The sequence below is a fragment of the Neurospora tetrasperma genome (genome assembly GCF_000213175.1).
Source record: "Neurospora tetrasperma FGSC 2508 unplaced genomic scaffold NEUTE1scaffold_81, whole genome shotgun sequence".
Classification (NCBI taxonomy): domain Eukaryota; kingdom Fungi; phylum Ascomycota; class Sordariomycetes; order Sordariales; family Sordariaceae; genus Neurospora; species Neurospora tetrasperma.
In genome coordinates this window covers 281,643-300,147 of record NW_009799179.1, presented here as the reverse complement: position 1 = coordinate 300,147, position 18,505 = coordinate 281,643, and the positions used below count along the sequence as shown (strand labels likewise).

At 52.9% G+C, this 18,505-nt stretch overlaps 5 protein-coding genes across 5 annotated transcripts; 2 read left to right on the top strand and 3 right to left on the bottom strand.

The window, feature by feature from the left end:
* Nucleotides 1-1,516: 1,516 nt before the first annotated feature.
* NEUTE1DRAFT_70125 (uncharacterized protein) lies at nt 1,517-3,760 on the top strand (the record flags this gene model as incomplete). Its single annotated transcript, XM_009856747.1, has 4 exons — nt 1,517-1,754; nt 1,813-1,938; nt 2,008-3,109; nt 3,182-3,760. 4 exons carry the CDS (start codon nt 1,585-1,587, stop codon nt 3,359-3,361), a joined length of 1,578 nt encoding a protein of 525 aa, XP_009855049.1.
* A 3,731-nt stretch (nt 3,761-7,491) lies between these two features.
* NEUTE1DRAFT_113485 (uncharacterized protein) lies at nt 7,492-8,542 on the bottom strand (the record flags this gene model as incomplete). Its single annotated transcript, XM_009856746.1, has 2 exons — nt 7,492-7,893; nt 8,390-8,542. The coding sequence occupies 2 exons, from the start codon at nt 8,540-8,542 to the stop codon at nt 7,492-7,494; spliced, it is 555 nt and encodes a 184-aa protein (XP_009855048.1).
* A 751-nt stretch (nt 8,543-9,293) lies between these two features.
* Nucleotides 9,294-11,222, bottom strand: NEUTE1DRAFT_149196 (uncharacterized protein; the record flags this gene model as incomplete). The annotated part of the gene is made up of 4 exons (XM_009856745.1): nt 9,294-9,485; nt 9,623-10,192; nt 10,255-10,318; nt 10,372-11,222. The coding sequence occupies 4 exons, from the start codon at nt 11,220-11,222 to the stop codon at nt 9,345-9,347; spliced, it is 1,626 nt and encodes a 541-aa protein (XP_009855047.1).
* Nucleotides 11,223-12,376: 1,154 nt separating this feature from the next.
* NEUTE1DRAFT_125124 (uncharacterized protein) lies at nt 12,377-13,722 on the bottom strand (the record flags this gene model as incomplete). The annotated part of the gene is made up of 2 exons (XM_009856744.1): nt 12,377-12,411; nt 12,468-13,722. 2 exons carry the CDS (start codon nt 13,720-13,722, stop codon nt 12,377-12,379), a joined length of 1,290 nt encoding a protein of 429 aa, XP_009855046.1.
* A 795-nt stretch (nt 13,723-14,517) lies between these two features.
* NEUTE1DRAFT_70119 (vacuolar transporter chaperone 4) lies at nt 14,518-17,371 on the top strand (the record flags this gene model as incomplete). Its single annotated transcript, XM_009856743.1, has 2 exons — nt 14,518-16,656; nt 16,730-17,371. 2 exons carry the CDS (start codon nt 14,518-14,520, stop codon nt 17,018-17,020), a joined length of 2,430 nt encoding a protein of 809 aa, XP_009855045.1.
* Between the last annotated feature and the right edge of the window lie 1,134 nt (nt 17,372-18,505).

Below are 18,505 nucleotides of genomic sequence, written 5' to 3'. Positions count from 1 at the left end.
CCGGATCGCGCCCCGTGTCTATATCATTTTACGGCGGCGTTGGTCGTTGTGTGCCGCGCCCGTACATGTCATATCCGGCACCGCGAGATACTCGACCCGGAGGAAAACCCCAATGTGAGTGTTTATCGGGACGGCGCCCGCCATAGGGTCGAGCAAAGTACATCCTCAAAAAGACAGAAGATAAAGACGCTTCGACAAACGCCACCGAACCCGAACGCACATCTGATGCATCCGCTTGGCAAGACCTGGCTGATGTGCCATGGAAGATTCGGTCCGCCTATGCCGCTGTTGTCTGGTTGGCCGTACCAAAAGCAGCCATTCGATTCACCGTTCACTACCACTGGACTCGCTTATACCTGTGCCGTTGTTCGTCGAGTTGCACTGTCTCGAATGTGGTCGAGTTTCGGTACACAGGCACGACAGCAGTCAAAGTCGCAGCAGAACCGGTCCATGTCCTTGCCCAATGCTACGACGGGTCATCTAGTGTATGAACCCAAGATGGGGATGCCAGATTTTTCTTGCTCTACCATGATAACTCCTCTTGGCCTTGAGGTGATTGTCCCGACAGTGAATTCTAGAGACTTTGGAGACCATGGAGAACAAGAGCCAGCCGTCAAGCCAACGCTCGTTCAAAGTTCTGCTCCAAACTTACGACGAACTTGTGCTCGGCAATGGAAAACGAGGAGGAAAGATACTGGGCCAGAACGGGACACACTGGGGGCAGACCAGGGTGACGGATTGTGGAGGTGGAGTAAGCCAGGCCACAAAAGTTGGGGAAGGTCGGGGAGGAGAGGTTACATCCACCGTGTTCCCCACACAGGGTTATGTACACTACATACGGCACGTGAGAGTGGAAGACACTTTTCAACTTCTCTCCCTGAACACCCTTGACTGCTGGTGCTTGGCATGGATTCGACTGGGAATGGCAAGCTACCGGAAACCCACAACTCTAGATTTCACAAGCGGTGATCCGGGTCGACGACAACAACCTTCTTTCATGAACCACCCAACTCAAGCATCGGGGATGGACTAGCCTAGTCTGTGTCCAAGTCTAGTCCCTTGGCGCTACCCCAGGGAAGACAGCCTCTGAAGACACCACACCAACAGCCGGAAGCGGAGACTCATGGAGGCGGCGGCCGGCCAAGATGGTTGGATTGGTTAAGCTTTGGTGCAGCTGTTTGGCTGGCCCTGACTGGTCCTGAATGGTCTGGTTTTCCCTTTCCCTTTCCCACCCCCTGACTGATGGTTGCCCACCCCCTGACCCCTGGCTACACAGTACCTGTCAATGTACACTTCCAAATCTCCAAGCTAATCCTCCTTGGTACGTACTCAGCAGCATGCATGGGAAGACGCTCCCGGTCCGGCTGCCCGTCTGGGTCATTCTCCGTATGGATGAACCATTCGAATCCGTCAAATGTCAAAGCTACCACCAGCTCGTTATATAATCCCCCTTCCCTCCCCCATATGACCTGACGCCTTGTTGTCTGTCTTTCCTTTTCCTCATCAGCCTCTCCTCCACTTGTCCCAGGGGAACGGACCAGCTGTATCATTCGACCCAGACAAGACAACATCATCACATTCAAAATGGGCATCTTCAACAAGAAGCCCGTGGCTCAGGCCGTCGACCTCAATCAGATACAAGAGGAGGCTCCTCAGTTTGAGAGGGTTGACTGGAAGAAGGACCCCGGCCTTCGCAAGCTCTACTTTTACGCCTTCATTCTTTGCATTGCTTCGGCCACCACCGGTTACGATGGGTAAGGGAATTCGATACAATCAAGAAGCACAACTTGCTGACGCTCATCTTTCCCACAGCATGTTCTTCAACTCGGTGCAGAACTTCGAGACCTGGATTAAGTACTTTGGCGACCCGCGAGGATCCGAGCTTGGTCTGCTCGGTGCTCTCTACCAGATTGGTTCCATTGGCTCCATCCCCTTTGTGTAAGTCTTCACGAGGATTGCAACACATGGCAGATTCGATGAAACTGACTCGATACCCTCACTATACAGCCCCCTCCTTACCGACAACTTCGGCCGCAAAACCCCCATCATCATCGGCTGCGTTATCATGATCGTCGGTGCCGTTCTCCAGGCCACTGCCAAGAACCTCGATACATTCATGGGCGGCCGCACCATGCTCGGCTTTGGCAACTCCCTCGCCCAGATCGCCTCCCCTATGCTTCTCACCGAGCTCGCCCATCCTCAGCACCGCGCCCGTCTCACCACCATCTACAACTGCTTGTGGAACGTCGGTGCCCTCGTCGTCTCCTGGTTGGCCTTTGGCACCAACTACATCAACAACGACTGGTCATGGCGCATCCCCGCCCTGCTCCAAGCTTTCCCCTCCATCATCCAACTCCTCGGTATCTGGTGGGTTCCCGAGTCTCCCCGTTTCCTGATCGCCAAGGACAAGCACGACGAGGCCCTCCACATCCTCGCCAAATACCACGCCAACGGCGACCCCAACCACCCCACCGTCCAGTTCGAGTTCCGCGAGATCAAGGAGACCATCCGCCTCGAGATGGAATCAACCAAGAACAGCAGCTACCTCGACTTCTTCAAGACCCGCGGCAACCGCTACCGCCTCGCCATCCTCCTCTCGCTCGGCTTCTTCTCCCAGTGGTCCGGCAACGCCATCATCTCCAACTACTCCTCCAAGCTGTACGAGACCGCCGGCGTCAAGGACTCCACGGCCAAACTCGGTCTTTCCGCCGGGCAGACCGGTCTCGCCCTCATCGTTTCCGTCACCATGGCGCTGCTTGTCGACAAGCTCGGCCGTCGTCTTTTTTTCCTCGCTTCCACCGGCGGCATGTGCGGCACCTTTGTCATCTGGACGCTGACGGCCGGTCTGTACGGCGAGCACCGCCTCAAGGGCGCCGACAAGGCCATGATCTTCTTTATCTGGCTGTTCGGCATCTTCTACTCGCTTGCGTGGTCCGGGTTGCTGGTGGGCTACGCCATTGAAATCCTCCCTTACCGACTCCGCGGCAAGGGGTTGATGGTCATGAACATGTCGGTGCAGTGCGCGCTGACGCTCAATACTTATGCGAACCCTGTGGCGTTTGATTATTTTGGTCCTGATCACTCGTGGAAGCTTTATCTTATTTACACTGTGAGTTTTTGATTCCCCCTTTCCGTCTATATATTGATGATGGCGACAAATGCTGACATGATAACAAAACAGTGCTGGATCGCCGCCGAGTTCGTCTTTGTCTTCTTCATGTACGTCGAGACCAAGGGCCCCACGCTCGAGGAGCTCGCAAAGGTCATTGATGGCGACGAGGCGGATGTCGCGCACATCGATATTCACCAGGTCGAGAAGGAGGTGGAGATTCACGAGCACGAGGGCAAGTCTGCTGCTTGAGTGTTTGTTTGAGATCGATCTCTGTTTTTACTGCTTAGTGATGTGATCGTCCTAGCAATTTGGAAACTTCGACAGACAAGTCACCAGTTGGATAGCTGGGGTTTCAGCGTCTTGCTTGTCCTTGCTGTTTTGGGACAATGTGTTACGACATGAAAGTTTATATGTTAATATTTTTGTTTATCTGTTTACACCTACACGATGTGGATGAATGGCGACGTCGATGGCGGGATGACGAGAGTCACTGGGAAGGAAAGGGAGGGGAAGGGAAAGATTGGAATATCCTCGGTAAAGGAACGCGTTATTATACCCTCTTTGTTGTTATCGTTTGGAATAGTCTTGGAAGGAAATGAACGATAATGGCACTTTTGTTGCTGCACTTTTTGGTATACTGTAGTGCTTTCTTGCTTGTTGTCCTTCATTGGTTCTCACAGCGGGAGCAACAAAGGTTGGCGATGGCTTTATCTTTTTGCACAGCTACGTGGAAGTGAAAGCAACGGAGATCGCAACGACCGATCAATGACAACCCGCTGCTACACTACAATGCGGCGCCAGCTCAGCACATGCACTAGGTCGTGAGGGCGAGTTCAAAATGGCAGTGACCTTTCCCGGCGGTTTCTCCAGTCCACCTTTCCCATCAGCGAAACTTTGGGAAGAAGGGAAGAGGAGGGAAGAAAAGGAAGGAGATGTACATAGTATACCGTGTGAGAAAAGGGAAGACCAATGACTGTCCTCGTAACCGCACTCCGGGTACCCGTACTGGCTGGTAGATTGAGAGACTGAGAGATTTAGAAGCTAATGCAGAGAATGTTCGGTGTATTTAGCCGGATTGGATCTACAACATCAGTCGTGAATGGGTCTTGGCTTGCTTGGCTTGGTTAGCTTGGATTCCGGGTAAGTTCTACACTAGGCTAGATGGATAGGCTAGGTAGTGATGTAGAGGTACTTGCTTACCTCTAGATACCCGTCCGTCTGTATATCTGAGGAAACATCGACTGGAAGATCTCGGGAACAACGGCATGGGGACATGGATAGGTTACTTGTTGGATGAATGGCAAAAAGTAGTTGGGGGACGTGGATGGGGAGTAAAGTATGCTCATGTAAATAAAGCACGAGGAACAAAAGGCACATTGAAGACGTGGAGAGATGGGGAAGATGGAGTTACATATCAGGAATACGTGAGGAACGGAATGTAGCAGTTGCGTTAGGGGCGTGGGAAACCAGAGAAGGAGGGATTGGAATTGAAAAAGAGCCCATCTGAACGGAGGCAGCTTGGGCAAGACACTCGCCCGTTCCGGCTGTTCAGTTGGAAGAGAACCTAAAGCACGAGACGTTTGGCAAAGGTTGGGGCCCGATCGTGCTATCATAGGGCAGCTGCATTTCACTCCTTCGTTTCTTGGATAGTTACTTCCTTTTCAGCAAATGGGCGATGAAGAAGAGACGATAGAAGGATTTGTCAATCGTCAGGATATGCCCTGCTCATTGCTAACAGAGATAGATATCACGATCCAAACCGGCCACTGCTATTGCCACACACCTATAGGCTTCTAGACTAGGCTCTAGAGACAGCGAATCTAGCGTGCCCAGACTGGACCCCAAGATTACCTCACTCGCCGACGGATGTCAAATCCATTTGCCACTTCACTCACTGCCCTTTCTGTGACCCAATTCCCGAACTCTGCCAATCAACGATCACTCCAGCCACTTCAGGTCTCCAAGTCTAGTCAAGTCCAGACTGGATCGATAGTCCCAGACTCAACATCCAAATAAACAGATGTTGCCCCCCCTTCACCCGTCACCAGACTTACCAGAGTGCCAGACTGATCTAGACTAACCTAGATGGACTGGACGAAACTGCTCGCTTGGTCAGGTGAGGATGTCCAAAACGGACACTGATTCATTCAGGAATCCTAGAGGGGCGAGGTCAAAGTACACTATTGCCAACGGCCACCGGATTCCACATTCCCAAGCACTACAGGTCAACGACATCGGCGCGAGGAAGAGGTACCTGTCCACGGATGAGAAAGGGTACTGTGTAAACCTGTAGAGGTAGGTACACTTACACTTGAACTTTCAAGAGGTGGCAAGTAGCATTTAAGGAAGGGGGGACCAAATGCTGGCAACATAAAGAGATGGGTGAGCGCTATTTCCCACAATCGGGTACCTACCTCTACCATACTGGCAGGTGTAACTAGAGGTACCTACAATTCTAGTAATCCCCCATTACCATGGAATAACGAACATCAGGTAGGGCCCCAGACTCGAGGTAGGTAGGTACCTACCTAAGATGCATAGGTACCTCTAGATATACATAAGTAGAGGTCCTGTGTTGGGACTTGGGAGCCTAGGACACATGAGGGCTGCTCATGGGGTGGTGAAACATGGAGCCAGCGAGCGGAAGGCTGAACCTCAACAACGGGAAAGTACCTGATCTTGCCTCAAAGCCTGCATGGAGCCGAATAACCTACCTACTCTATGGACAAAAAGATTACCTAGGCTAGCTCTACAGTATTGCATACAGTCACTAGACAGTGGACATAAGAGCGTCTACTGTACGCCCCCAGGGACCCGGCCCTTTGGACACTGATACGAGCCATCATATTAAGGGGGCACGAAATTTTGGCCCATAAATGGGCTAGAGCAGACTAGATCCCTCGGAAACTCGGGGAATGGACCGGTTAAATGCATCTTGGTTGGTCCCAGATGGAGACCCTAGGTAGAAGTACCACCGTATTTCAGGTAGAGGTACGTATCACGAGGTCCATGCAGGTTTCAGGGGACATGGAGATGACAAGACGGTGAGGAATTGGAGATGGCGGGAGATTAAGGGACCTCTAGAGACATAGGGCTAGGTGAACTGACTCATGTAGCGAGGACTCCGGCGGTGTCAAAGATGGAGTCCAGTTGGAACACCAGAATTTGTAGCCTGTTCCTTCCGAGAAGGAAGATATTCTTGAATGAGGGGAAGGGGTGGTAAAGAGACGAAGGACTGTCTGTTCGTCAAAGGGCAATGTATGTCCCCAATGAGCAACAAAGTCAGACCCTCAACAACCAACGCTTCAATCCCAACAACACTCCAGTCATCCACTATCACAGCATACCAAATCACGCCTAGAGGTATTGAAACACCACATTTTCCCGAGAAACTGTGAGGTTACAATCCGTCCCTACAACATCACCAATCGCGCGCGTCCACTGAGTACAACCTTCATCTCAAACCGAGCGACGCAGTACTACAGCCCACACCTGCCGTAGCCGCAAGGAGCACCTCACTTAAAGCAGACCCCAGACTTCTACAGATGTTAGGTGGCTAGATACATGTACCCCTGAGCAGTGCATGAACCTCGCGAGGCTGACGGGTTACATCAAACAAGAGAAATCTACGGGTGCATGAAGTACATGAGACTGTACCAGGTAGGTAGCATCAATCCCGCTGCGACGATAAGATGAGCTGAACCACGAGCGGCCCGATGCCCGCGGAGTCGGGACCAACTTCGATTCATCTGGTTGGTGTTGCGGAGCCAATAGTGGTAGAGGGGACTGCCCTACAAGACTTTTTCGTTAACGCTGGTTTCATTGTTGTATCCAGATGTTGGGGCTGTAGTTCTTAAGCTATTTACTATCGACTAGCATCGCTGTTTCTTTGTCATTCTAGGTCTGTTAACAGGAAAGAGCGTGTAAGTGCACTTACCCTTCCTCACCGTATCACCCAAAGGCCAGACTATTTGGACTTCCGGCCGGCACAATCATAAGACTCAGGTCGACACTTCGGCCATGATCAATATGAGAAAACATGAAAACCTCCAAAAGCCTTTTCACATCTTATTCCATCGAACACTTACATTGAAACATAAAAATACAACACAAACACTATCCATACAGACCTCTTTCCCACTATTCTCACCCCCTAGAGCTAGACAGACAATTCATCAACCACCACCCAACACCAAAGCCCACAACCCCGCCCCCTCCCAATCTGTCTCATCATCATCCTCTTTGCCTCGTCCCTGTTTTTCTCCTCCCCCCTCGTTATCCCCTCCCTTTCCTTCTTCCCCCTTTCCTTCCTCCCTTTTCAGTCGTTCCTTACCCTCCCCCATTTCCCCTCCAGATACTTCTTCTACACCCTCTGCATTTCACTTCTTCGACCCACCTCCCATCCCCATCCCCTCCTTCATCCCCTCCTTCATCCCCTCCATCTTCTTCCCCACTCCTTCCATTCCCTTCTTCATCTCCTCCGTCATTTTATGTCCCATTCCTCCTCCTCCTCCTCCACTGCTACCGCTACCGCTGGATTGCTGCTGCTGCTGTTGGCCCGTACCCATGCCACTACCCATACCAGAGGAGCCCATTTCGGAAGAGCCCATACCAGAGGAGCCCATGCCCATGCTAGAGGAACCGCCCTGCGGCATATTTTCCGAGGTCGCTGAACCCTCGGGCATCATCATCTTGGCTTTCATGTCTTTGGTCATCATGCCGGGGCCGCTGGTGCCTGTCTGCGAGGCGGATTTTGGCATGTTTTTCTCGTCGTCGTGCATCTGGTGGTGGTGGTGGTGGGGGGTTAGTATCTGGTTTGTGGGGATGCCCCTGGGTATAGGAAGGGATGTTTGTGCGAGCGGTAGAGGGGGAGAGAAAGAGAGAGAGAGAGAGTGGACAAAGAGGGAGAGTAAGAGATGGTGGGAGGAAAAGGGAAATGGAAAGAGAGGGCGAAAAGAAAGGAGAAAGAGGGTTAGAAAGACGGTGGAAAGATAAGGAGAAAGAAAAAAAAGCGGACGAAGGAAAAGGAGAAAAGAAAAATAGAGGGAGAGAAAACAAGGTGGGAAAAAAAGAGAAAAAAGAGAAGATGGGAAAAGAGGGTGGAAAGAAGTAGAGGGTGGAAAGGGGAATTGAAAGGATGGTCAAGGAAGAAGAAGACAATGTGTGGATGGGTCAAAGATCTATCCAAGATCGATCAACTCGAAGATGCAATGGGCTCAAGGGTAAACGAAAAAGGAACCAGGCAGCAACGGAGATGGGAGATGATGGTCAACATACATGAGCCTCCTCCTCAGCGCGGTAAATCAAATCATGACCCTCCTCCAAAGCGAGATCGGTGTATCCGGGCTCCTGCTCGCCCTCATGCCTCAGGTGGTGCGGCTGGTGACCAACGTTTTCCTGGTGCACCTGCTTCTTTCCGTGCTGCGGCATGTTGTGATGATGCTGTTCGTGGTGCTGTTCGTGATGTTGTTGGTGTTCGTGGTGTTGTTCGTGATGTTGTTGGTGTTCGTGATGAGACTGATGATGCATTGGACGGAAGTCTAGGGAAGAAGAAAGGAGAACGAAAGCAGAGAGCACGCAATTCGTGGCGGGATGAATTATAAGAGAGAGAGACGGTCGCCATCATATAGAGACGTCAATGTGGAGGGAGAAGCATGGACTGAAGATGTCATTTTGACGGCGGTGTCTGGAAAGCATGTACGGAGAGTGGACGTCATTGTCTGAGGGGTTGGGAAGACGGGGATATGAGGGGGAACTCGGGCGGGAGTTACGAGGTCTGTGAGCACTAACAGTTGTGCACCAGATATTGGTGAAAGGATCATAGGGCTTGTCATTGAACGGAACTGCAAGCTGAGGAGAGCTTGCGGAGCTATGGCCATAGGTCCCCATTTGGAGGCTGAACAGTGAGGGACAGATGACATCGGTGTTGATGTGGATCCAGCTGTGCAGGTGCTCCTAACCAGACAATGGCAAATGACAGAAAGAACCTCGGCGTGTTCTGCCATTTGAGGCAACCCGTCGACCAAGCGAAAAGTTGAAGATAATTCGTGAACTTCAGCGTGACGTGTGTGTGAAGAGACACGCACCATGAACCAAGACCAGCCACACAATCAGGAAGCAGCACAGGCAAAGATGCCAAAGCCCAGATCGTAACTCCCTACGTCCGGGACGTCGGCATGATGAGAACAAGTCAACTTGTCATTTTGCTTATTTGAAACTTCTCGACAGACGCCTAGCCTGACTTCTCGTCCTCCGTCTTGCTGTGCCTGTCCGTAACAGTCAGATAAAAGTCGTCATGGAAAAAGATGTGATAGTTGCGACTCTTCCACGGTTGTGTAGGGTTGGCAAGCTGGAAGTCAAAGTTCCGCATGAGCTGTTTGCGTGCTTTGTTAGCAATGATCTTGTGACTCCTTTATCGCGGACCCCGCGACTCTTTCCATTGCCCGACGATTATCCTTTCCTTCCGGCAACTCAAGAACAAAAGAAAACGAAACGAAAAAGAAAACGTACCTGGCAAAAAATCTTATTCAACTCCAACATGGCCACCATCTTGCCCGCGCACTGCCACCTCCCATACCCAAACACCATCTCCACCACGCTCTTCATCTCCCTCCTGTGTTCCGCATCACACCCCTCCTCCTCCAACCACCTCTCCGGTCTCCAGATATCACTGTCGACACCAAACACCTCCTTGTTCCTCTGCATCGCGCCAAACGTGGCCGTGATCTTCGTTCCACCGGGGATGAACCTTCCATCGCGGGTATAATCGCCCTCGGGTGGGACGATCTTGAAGGGGAGTCCATCAAAGGGTGGGCGCATGCGTAGGGACTCGTAGATTACTGCTTGGAGATAGGGGAAGGCGAGGGATTCGGCGTTGGTGATGCATGGAGAAGAGATGAGACCGGACGCGATGCGTTCGTCGATTTCACGCTGCAGACGCGTGTAGGCGCGCGGGTTGGAGCAGAGGTAGAGCAGGCCGGAGCGGATGCCGGTGGCGGTGGTGTCGGAGCCGGCGAGGATCTGGAAGATGGATTCGGTCTCGCATTGGCGCTGGGTGAGGCCGCGGCGGATGAAGGAGCCCTGTGGCGGTTGGAGGAGGTTAATGGGGCCGAAAGAAAGAAAGAAGGAATGGGAAGACTTACGAGCATGTCCTGCTGGTCTTTGGCATCTGGAGCAAAGCGTTTGGCGACGATTTCTCTCGCGACCCTGTTTCCTGTCAGTCGTTTTTCCATCAAATCGAGACAAGGACAGAAACCCACTTCATGATCAAGCCCATTCCCCTGGCATCTTTCGTCGTCGGACCAAAGATCTTCAAGAACAAGGGATTACTCAAAATCTTCCCGATAATCGGAATGGTCGCACCCATGGCATTACCATAAACCAAGTTGTGGACCATGTAGATGTACCCAAACACGTCCTCCTCCTTGGTGATGTGGTCAAACTCGACCTGGAACGCCGTCTTGCAAATGACATCAAGCGTAAAGTACTGCGCCATCTGGCCAAACTCCAGCATCTCCCTTCCCGCTGGTGACGTGGACCCCTTGGGCGCCGCATACTTGACCCTGATCTTGTCGACCAGCTTGCTAATCACATGGGCAATGTCCTTCTCCACGCCGGTGTTATCCCTGCCCGCGTAGCCGGGAGCCATTTTGCTCTTGAGCTTGTCGTGGTAGGTAGTGGAAGTGGTGCTGAACATGTTATCGTCATAGGGATCGAGGCGATTGAGTTTGTACCAGTCCGAGCGGGTATAGCGAGAGCGCGCGCCAGACATACGCCGGATCAGGTCGAGCTCGGTGGTGATGAGGTCCGAGGGGCCAATGCGCACGGTGGAAGGATAGCCGGGCTCGACGCCGCCGTACTTGTCTTGGGCGGCGTGGGCCGCTTCACCCATTTGGCCCGAGTGGATGATCTTGAAGATCCAGAGGTACGAGAATTTGCCGAGCCATGGGCCGTCAAAGTGACGCAGGCGGTACCAGGCAATGATGGAGGAGGTGATGTAGTAGACAATGAGAAGGGAGAAGGTGGCGAGGAGGATGACATTGGGAGATGCATTTGTGAGATGAGAAGGGTCGAAGAAGGCCCCGAGGGAGGCCTTCGTGGAGAGAGTCATGCTGAGCAACCTATCGACTTTGGAGTCGTCTCTGTGCTGGAGGAAGTCGGCCCAGAGACAAGGAAGGGAGAGCCGCCATACTTTATATGCCCTTCCTATCAGCGATCCATCATGAACCTTTTCCCTCTTCACAAGCTCGACCTTCACCCGTCCGGCACTTGTTCTGTGTAGCAAACAGCATTCCGGATGTCATTAGTATTGGGTAGTGTAGCCGCATCGAGTCGGATGAATGTTCGGTATCTCTAGGGTAGTAGTGTAGTGGAGTTCGGACCCTGCCGATGGTTGCACGAACGAAACCTCAAAGCTTGTCTAGACTTGAACCATTTGGTCCACCACAAGCAACTGGCCAATCCAGCTGGTTGATCATCGCTCGGTACTGTTGCCGGGGTTTGTACCCCATGCGCTTCTGCAATGATTCGTCTCAATCTATTCATCGAGCCTTGTGAAGCAGCGATGGTTTTTCCTAGCTTCCTTCAAGAGGTGGAGGTTTTTCTGATAGTGCGCAAAATATCGACAGCGATACACCTTTGATCTATTCACACATGGGAGGCGCGGACCGTGCCTAAGGTGTCTCGGGTACCGGCTTGTCGAGAGAATAAGCTTTGATACCCAGACGACATGAAGATATCTGTAGAGGTGTTGCTGATTGCGATCCGAACAGTCCAATGTTGATAGGGACGGTTACATTTATCATAAGATGCTGCCCCTCCGGCATCAATCCGAGTGAGGGTGCATATGCTTATCAAGGCGACAGTCGCGTACACTATCGTGGCGAGGTTACACAACATTGGCCGAGCTATGGAGGGAGAAAAGTCTGTTGGTGGATGAAGGGACCATCACTACTCCTAGGGTGGATGCCGGTGTCGGTCGCTGCTAAGTCGAAGCGGAACAAATTCCGGGACTTTGGGTTGGTCGTGGTGGAGCCGGCGACCATGGTGTGTTGTTCACCATGAAGGAGCGTGTTTTTATCAGAAGTACACTAGACAAGGAAAAAAATCGAGTTTGCGTGTGTGGGTGATCAGAGCAACATCTCGACGTGGGCAACAGACAAGAACCGGGAATAATGGCACGGGATGCGGGACGGTGAAGATTCAGTGGTAGAGAATGGGTATCGCGGCTTTAAGTATTTCGAAGAAAGAAAAGAAACAAGAAAGTTATCCAAGGAACGTGCACACGGGCAAGCGGTATGCTGTAAAATATTAGCAAGGAGTCCAAAACAACACAAGCTAAACGTCGGGTACTTACTATCAAGAGTCCAATACCTCCTCTTCACACCTTCCCAGCCGTCCTTGTCGGCCTCAGCCAGCTCCTTCATGTCCACAGGAATCTCCTTCCACTCCACGTCCAGACCGGCATCAGCCAGGTGCATTTCGGCAACCTTGGTGTAGACATCGTAGCAAATCTGGCGATCAGCTCCCAGTCCGTTAAAGAAACCAAAGATGCCGTTGGAGTCAAGCAGACCGGGTATGTACTCGGTGAAGAACATGCGCAGCTGGCCGTAGTCCTCGCCGAAGGTGTCAAAGTAGATGGCATCGTAGACATGACCCTCTTCCAACAGTTGGAGGCCAATCTGTTGCCACTTGCCCTCCCAAACTCTGTAGGCACCGGGAGCCGGACCGCTCTCTTCCCAGGTGGAATCGAACTTGGACTCGGGGGTGGAGATGTACTCGAGGACTTCGGGATGGGCTTCGATGATGTGATGAACGGCGGGCTTGGTCTCGGCGAACATGCCATCAATAATACCCATGCCGAAGCCGATGTTGAGGATCCTCTTGCCGGGCTCCTTGTTGGGGAGCAGGGCGTCAACACTGCGACGCATAATGTCGGTTTCCCAGGCCATCATGACACCGTTGCCGGCGTCGTCGACCAGCTTACCGTCCGAGTAGGCGACAGTAGAGCGCAGATACTTGTCGCTGGTGACTTGCTCCTCGAGGTTGACTGCAGGGGGCTGGAAGACAGCGGGCGTCTCTTCCTCAGCAGTTTGAGTTGCCTCTTCCGCGGCGACCAGCTCGGGAGCCTCCTCGCCATCCTCAGCCTGTGCCTCCTCACCCTCGGCCATCTCCTCATCATCCTCATCATCACTGTCCAAAGCCTCATAGCCATCCATCAGACCAAACAACATCTCGGCCCTCACACCAGCACTGACGCAGAGCTCATACAGCTCAGGCCGGTTGAGACGGGCAGCCACACAGCCGGGAGTCTCGTTGTTGTTGTCGACATCGTTCCAGATGGCACCCCACATGAGCAGTTCAGAGACGGTGGCCTTGGCCTTTTCGAGGTCCTCGGGAGTGTCATCCTCGGAAGGAGCACCGCATGAGCGGATGGCAGCGTGCAGGGGAGACTCGCCCGTCTTGGGGTCCTGGCCTCTGGCGACTTCGGGCGTGTCGATCAGCTTCTTGACTGTGTCGACATCGTGGGCCCAGGCGGCCGTGAGCATGCGCTGGATCTCGGGAGGGCAATCGTCCGAGATACGGACTGATATCGAGTCGTTGTCGGACATGGTGGCTTGGTATTTTTGGGGTGTGATGTTGACTGGTGAGAGTCACAGAGAGAGGCCATCAAGTGTCTCGATTGGGCAGTTTATTTTTTTCAGTGGAGCAGGCAGGATGAATTGTGAAAAGCTCAGGGTTAGTGGTGGTCAGAGACATCATCAACAGGGTTATGTGTGTGAAATAGCTTGCTGCTGGTTACAGTGCAATTGTTAGTGTAAAAGTGCTGTGGCTGCCCTGGCTGTCGTTAACAGAATGTCACCCCAGACAGGCCCTTCCCTGCTTGTGCACGGCCCCACTGCAGTGATGCCATGGCCCCATTTTTAACGACACTACAGGCAGGCAAGGGCTTGATTGGCCAATGGCAGCAACTCTCTGTGGAACGTGCCTTCATGGTGACCTCAGGCGCCCGGCCCTAGCCAAGTCGCCTTTGGGTGTACACGTAGCATGCACTAACAGCTCGACGCGGACAGCCTGCAGCATCCGTGCTAGTGTCGCGAGCCAACTTTCTGCTATCCTCACTTTCCATGTTTTCGCGGCCATCAAACTCCATCCCAACAACCGACCTCAGGCCACGAACCACTCAACAACCACTTTACATGTTTGCAGTAGTCACATTCTAAGCCGGCCCATCGATACCACCTACCTAACCGAGACCACCATCGACTGACTGCCTAGCCGACTGGAGTCACCCATATCTACTCCCGTGGGCCCATCAGCGAGAATCAGGTACGAAAAAGCTACCCCGCCACTCTTTCTCTGCTGCTCTGCTTGTTGTGTCTCGCTGTTTCGTGTATTGCGCGCCCATGCTAATCGTCCAGGATCTCAAGACAGGAAAGCAGACGTGGCACTCGACCAAGTATCGATTCACAGACTCCCCCAACAAGCCCCGTCGGTTGCGCCCAGGGCTCATCGTCATGAAGTTCGGCGAACAACTCCGCTCCAGCATCATCCGCGAATACCAATGGTACTACATCGACTATGACGGCCTCAAGGCCGACCTGAAGCACCCCAGCGGTCCCAATGGCGAGTGGACAGAGGAGGATGAGAAACGCTTCGTCAGCAAGCTCGAGGCTGAGCTCGACAAGGTCCATACCAAGCAGCAGGTCAAGGCCATGGAGATCTCGAGGAGGATAGCCGTCAGCGAGCGCGAAGTCAAAGATGTCGTCAACCGTCTGCAGGAACGGGGGCTGAACGAAGAAGGGCCGACCGAGGAGGAGTTCATGTTGCTGGAGGAGGATCTAAGCGATATCATTGCCGAGGTCCACGACCTTGCCAAGTTCGTACAAGTCAACTACACCGGCTTCTACAAGATCATCAAGAAGCACGACAAGATGACGGGATGGCGCTTGAAGCCCGTCTTCGACGCACGTCTCAAGGCCAAGCCATTCTACAAGGAGAACTACGACGCGGCTGTCGTGAAGCTGTCCAAGCTGTACGATCTGGTCCGGACAAGAGGCAACCCCGTCAAGGGCGACAGTTCTGCCGGCGGAAGCCAAGGCAGCTTTGTCCGACACACCACCAAATACTGGGTGCACCCCGACAACGTCACCGAGCTCAAGCTGATCATCCTCAAGCATCTGCCTGTTCTGGTCTTCAACCCGAGCAAAGAGTTTGAGGAAGCCGACTCGGCCATCTCATCCATCTACTACGACAACCCAGAGACATTTGAGCTTTACGAGGGTCGGTTGAAGAAGACAGAAGGTGCCGAGGCCATTCGTCTGCGATGGTACGGCGGCATGCAAACCGAGACCATCTTCGTCGAACGGAAAACCCACAGAGAAGATTGGACGGGCGAAAAGTCCGTCAAGGCTCGTTTCGCCCTGAAGGAAAAGCTGGTCAATCCCTACCTACGCGGCGAGCTCCTCCCCTCGGCCATCTTCGAAAAGGCGCGCAAGGAAGGAAAGAAGTCCGAAAAGGCCATTGCCGAAGACGAGCGCCTCGCCGCCGAGATCCAGTACTCTGTCCTGAAGAAGAAGTTGAAGCCTGTTGTCCGCTCCTTCTACCACCGCACGGCCTTCCAGCTCCCCGCCGACGCGCGTGTGCGCATTTCCCTCGACACGGAGCTGACCATGATCCGCGAAGATAATCTGGATGGTGTCCAGCGGTCTGGTGACAACTGGCGGCGCACCGACATTGGCATCGATTGGCCTTTTCCACAGCTTCCTCCCAGTGACATCTGTCGCTTCCCGTACGCCGTTCTCGAAGTCAAGTTGCAGACACAGCTCGGCCAGGAACCGCCCGAGTGGGTCCGCCAGCTCATCTCCAGTCACTTGGTGGAAGCCGTGCCCAAGTTCTCCAAGTTCATCCACGGCACCGCCAGCCTCTTCCCCGATCGCATCCACCTCCTTCCCTACTGGTTCCCCCAGATGGACGTGGACATTCGCAAGCCGCCCACGCACGACTTTGGCATCAAGCGCCTCGAAAGCTCGACCAGGACCAGCACCACCGACGTCGACGAAGACGATGATGAGGATTCCGACGATGAGAACGCGACCGACAACCAGGACGGTCAAAACGGCGAGGCCAGCGCTCAAGGCTTGGCCAGAAACCGGCGGGCTCGTGGCGGTGTTGCCGCTACTGACATCGAAGACCAGACCGTTGACCAGGCTTCCAACGAGAATACCTACCTGTACGACTCGGAGGACGAACCGGATGAAGACAGGCTCGAGGAGGCGAGGAGAGTCGGCGGCTGGACTTACTACTCGACTCTTTTGCAGACGCGCGCCAACGCCGCGGCGAGGGTGACGTGGTCAGTTCTCAAGGCGCTGGTGCCCAGGCCCAGAGCATCGCAGGTGCCTAGGAACGCGAATTTGGAGAGCCTATTGGGCTCGGGCGAGATTCATCAGAAGAGAATCAAGGCGCCCAAGGGCAAGAAGATTTATGTGCCGGTGAGGGTGGAGCCCAAGGTGTATTTTGCAGCCGAGAGGACCTTTTTGGGATGGGTATGTCGTTCCGTTTTCCCTTCCCCTTTCCTCATGTTTCCTGGCCGCTTGAACTAACAAGGATATGTAACAGCTCGAATACTCCATCTACATCGGCACCATTGCCGTCACCTTGCTCAACTTTGGCGCCAGCGACAAGGGCGGTCGCGGAAGCTCCATCATTGCCGCCGGCGTGTTCACCCTCTTGGCCTTCCTCTCGCTGTGGTATGCCGTGGTGATTTACCTCTACCGCAGCCACGCCATCCGGACAAGGAAGGCGGCGAGGTACTATGATAAGTGGGGCCCGAGCATTCTCTGCGCGGCGCTGTTTGTGGCGGTCGTGTTGAACTTTGTGTACGAGGGGAAGGGCAGAGGGGTTTGGTGAGACCTGGTTGGCCTGGCGTGGTACACTATGGTACTAGTTGGGAAAAGTAAAAGTCAAAGGAAAGGGAGGTTGGGTTGTATGGTTCGGTGTTCTGGGGTTGTGGGGGGTTGGTGGAATAAAAAAAGAAGAAGAATTCGGGAGTTTGGATATTGCATTGGACGAGTCATGGGAATGAGAATGAGAATGACAATGATGAAGAGTATACCATGCACTATTATATAAGTTTGGATATTTGGGTACGCTAGTATATATCAGTTTGGACAGTTTGCCGAGGTGGAGGTTGCGCATCGGCTGGGTCAGCGGGTTTCAGGAGATTTTGGATGCAGTCAGCGCAGGATAAATGATACATACGTTAAAAAAAGAATCGAACATATCGCATGTGTGAAAACGACCAGACATTGGGGCAGCTGATCCTTCATTTTATACATCTTTGTTTCGCTTCAATCTTCTCTGTTTGGCCAATGTGTTAACTGTTACATCGTTCACGACCTACAGGAATCACTGAGAATTCATTCTGGCAAGGACAGTAGTGCAAGGAAACCTCCTCAGCGCACCAGGGATGCCCTCGCATGTCGGTACATGTACATCACCATAGGTACCAACCCGGGCTCGGATGCCGGAGATAATGGTGGAGACCAAGCGTGCGGCAGTGCATGACGGGCGACGGGGACCTGACGATCCTATCGGTCCCGCCAGCCCCACAAGGCAGCTCCACTACGGACCGCCCCGTGATCGGCCCCACCCGGAAACTGTCTGGTGTAAACCGAAAACTGAAAACCGAGATGCAAAACCTACTGCGGACACTCGGCGTTGTTTCAACCACCATAACTGCTGTGTGCTTTGATGAAAGTGCGTTGGAAAGAAGATTGGCTAAGTACTCTCCTGTCATAACTGTGCTGCATGTCTCTTGCACTTTAAGCGTTAATAGTGGGGTAAAACATGTATCCTATGTGCATCGATAAACTCCCATCTTTCAAGGGCAGCTCTACATTATATCTTGTCGCTGGATATTTCATAACGCAGGGGTATTGTAAAGTGTGTTGAGGAGTCGAAAGGAGTCGTGAGCGATTGTGAGAATAGGTAAACTGTCTACCTACATTATGATGTCGGGTGGGCGATAGCAATTCGAATACCTACCTTCTAGGTTGTCTTAGGGAACTTGGCAACACCTAGGTACCTAGAAAAGACTGACACGGGGAGTTGTGAGATGAGATGAGCTATAGCTTCCTTGTAAGAAAGTTGGAAACATAGGTAGGTATGTATGAACAAGACCCCGGTGCATGCATGGAATCCGTGATAATTCTGTTCCTATCATGCACCTTCTACCTTACCCTCTGCGATTCGCAATGTTCACAAGTGATAAATGATGCTGGATCATTGGCAGATTACGGATCAGTCGCTAACATAGAGTAATGAAGAAGGAAAGGATGCCTCGCGGTCCTGCGACCGGAAACGGCGCAGGTTCAGGTTCAGATGCACCCAATG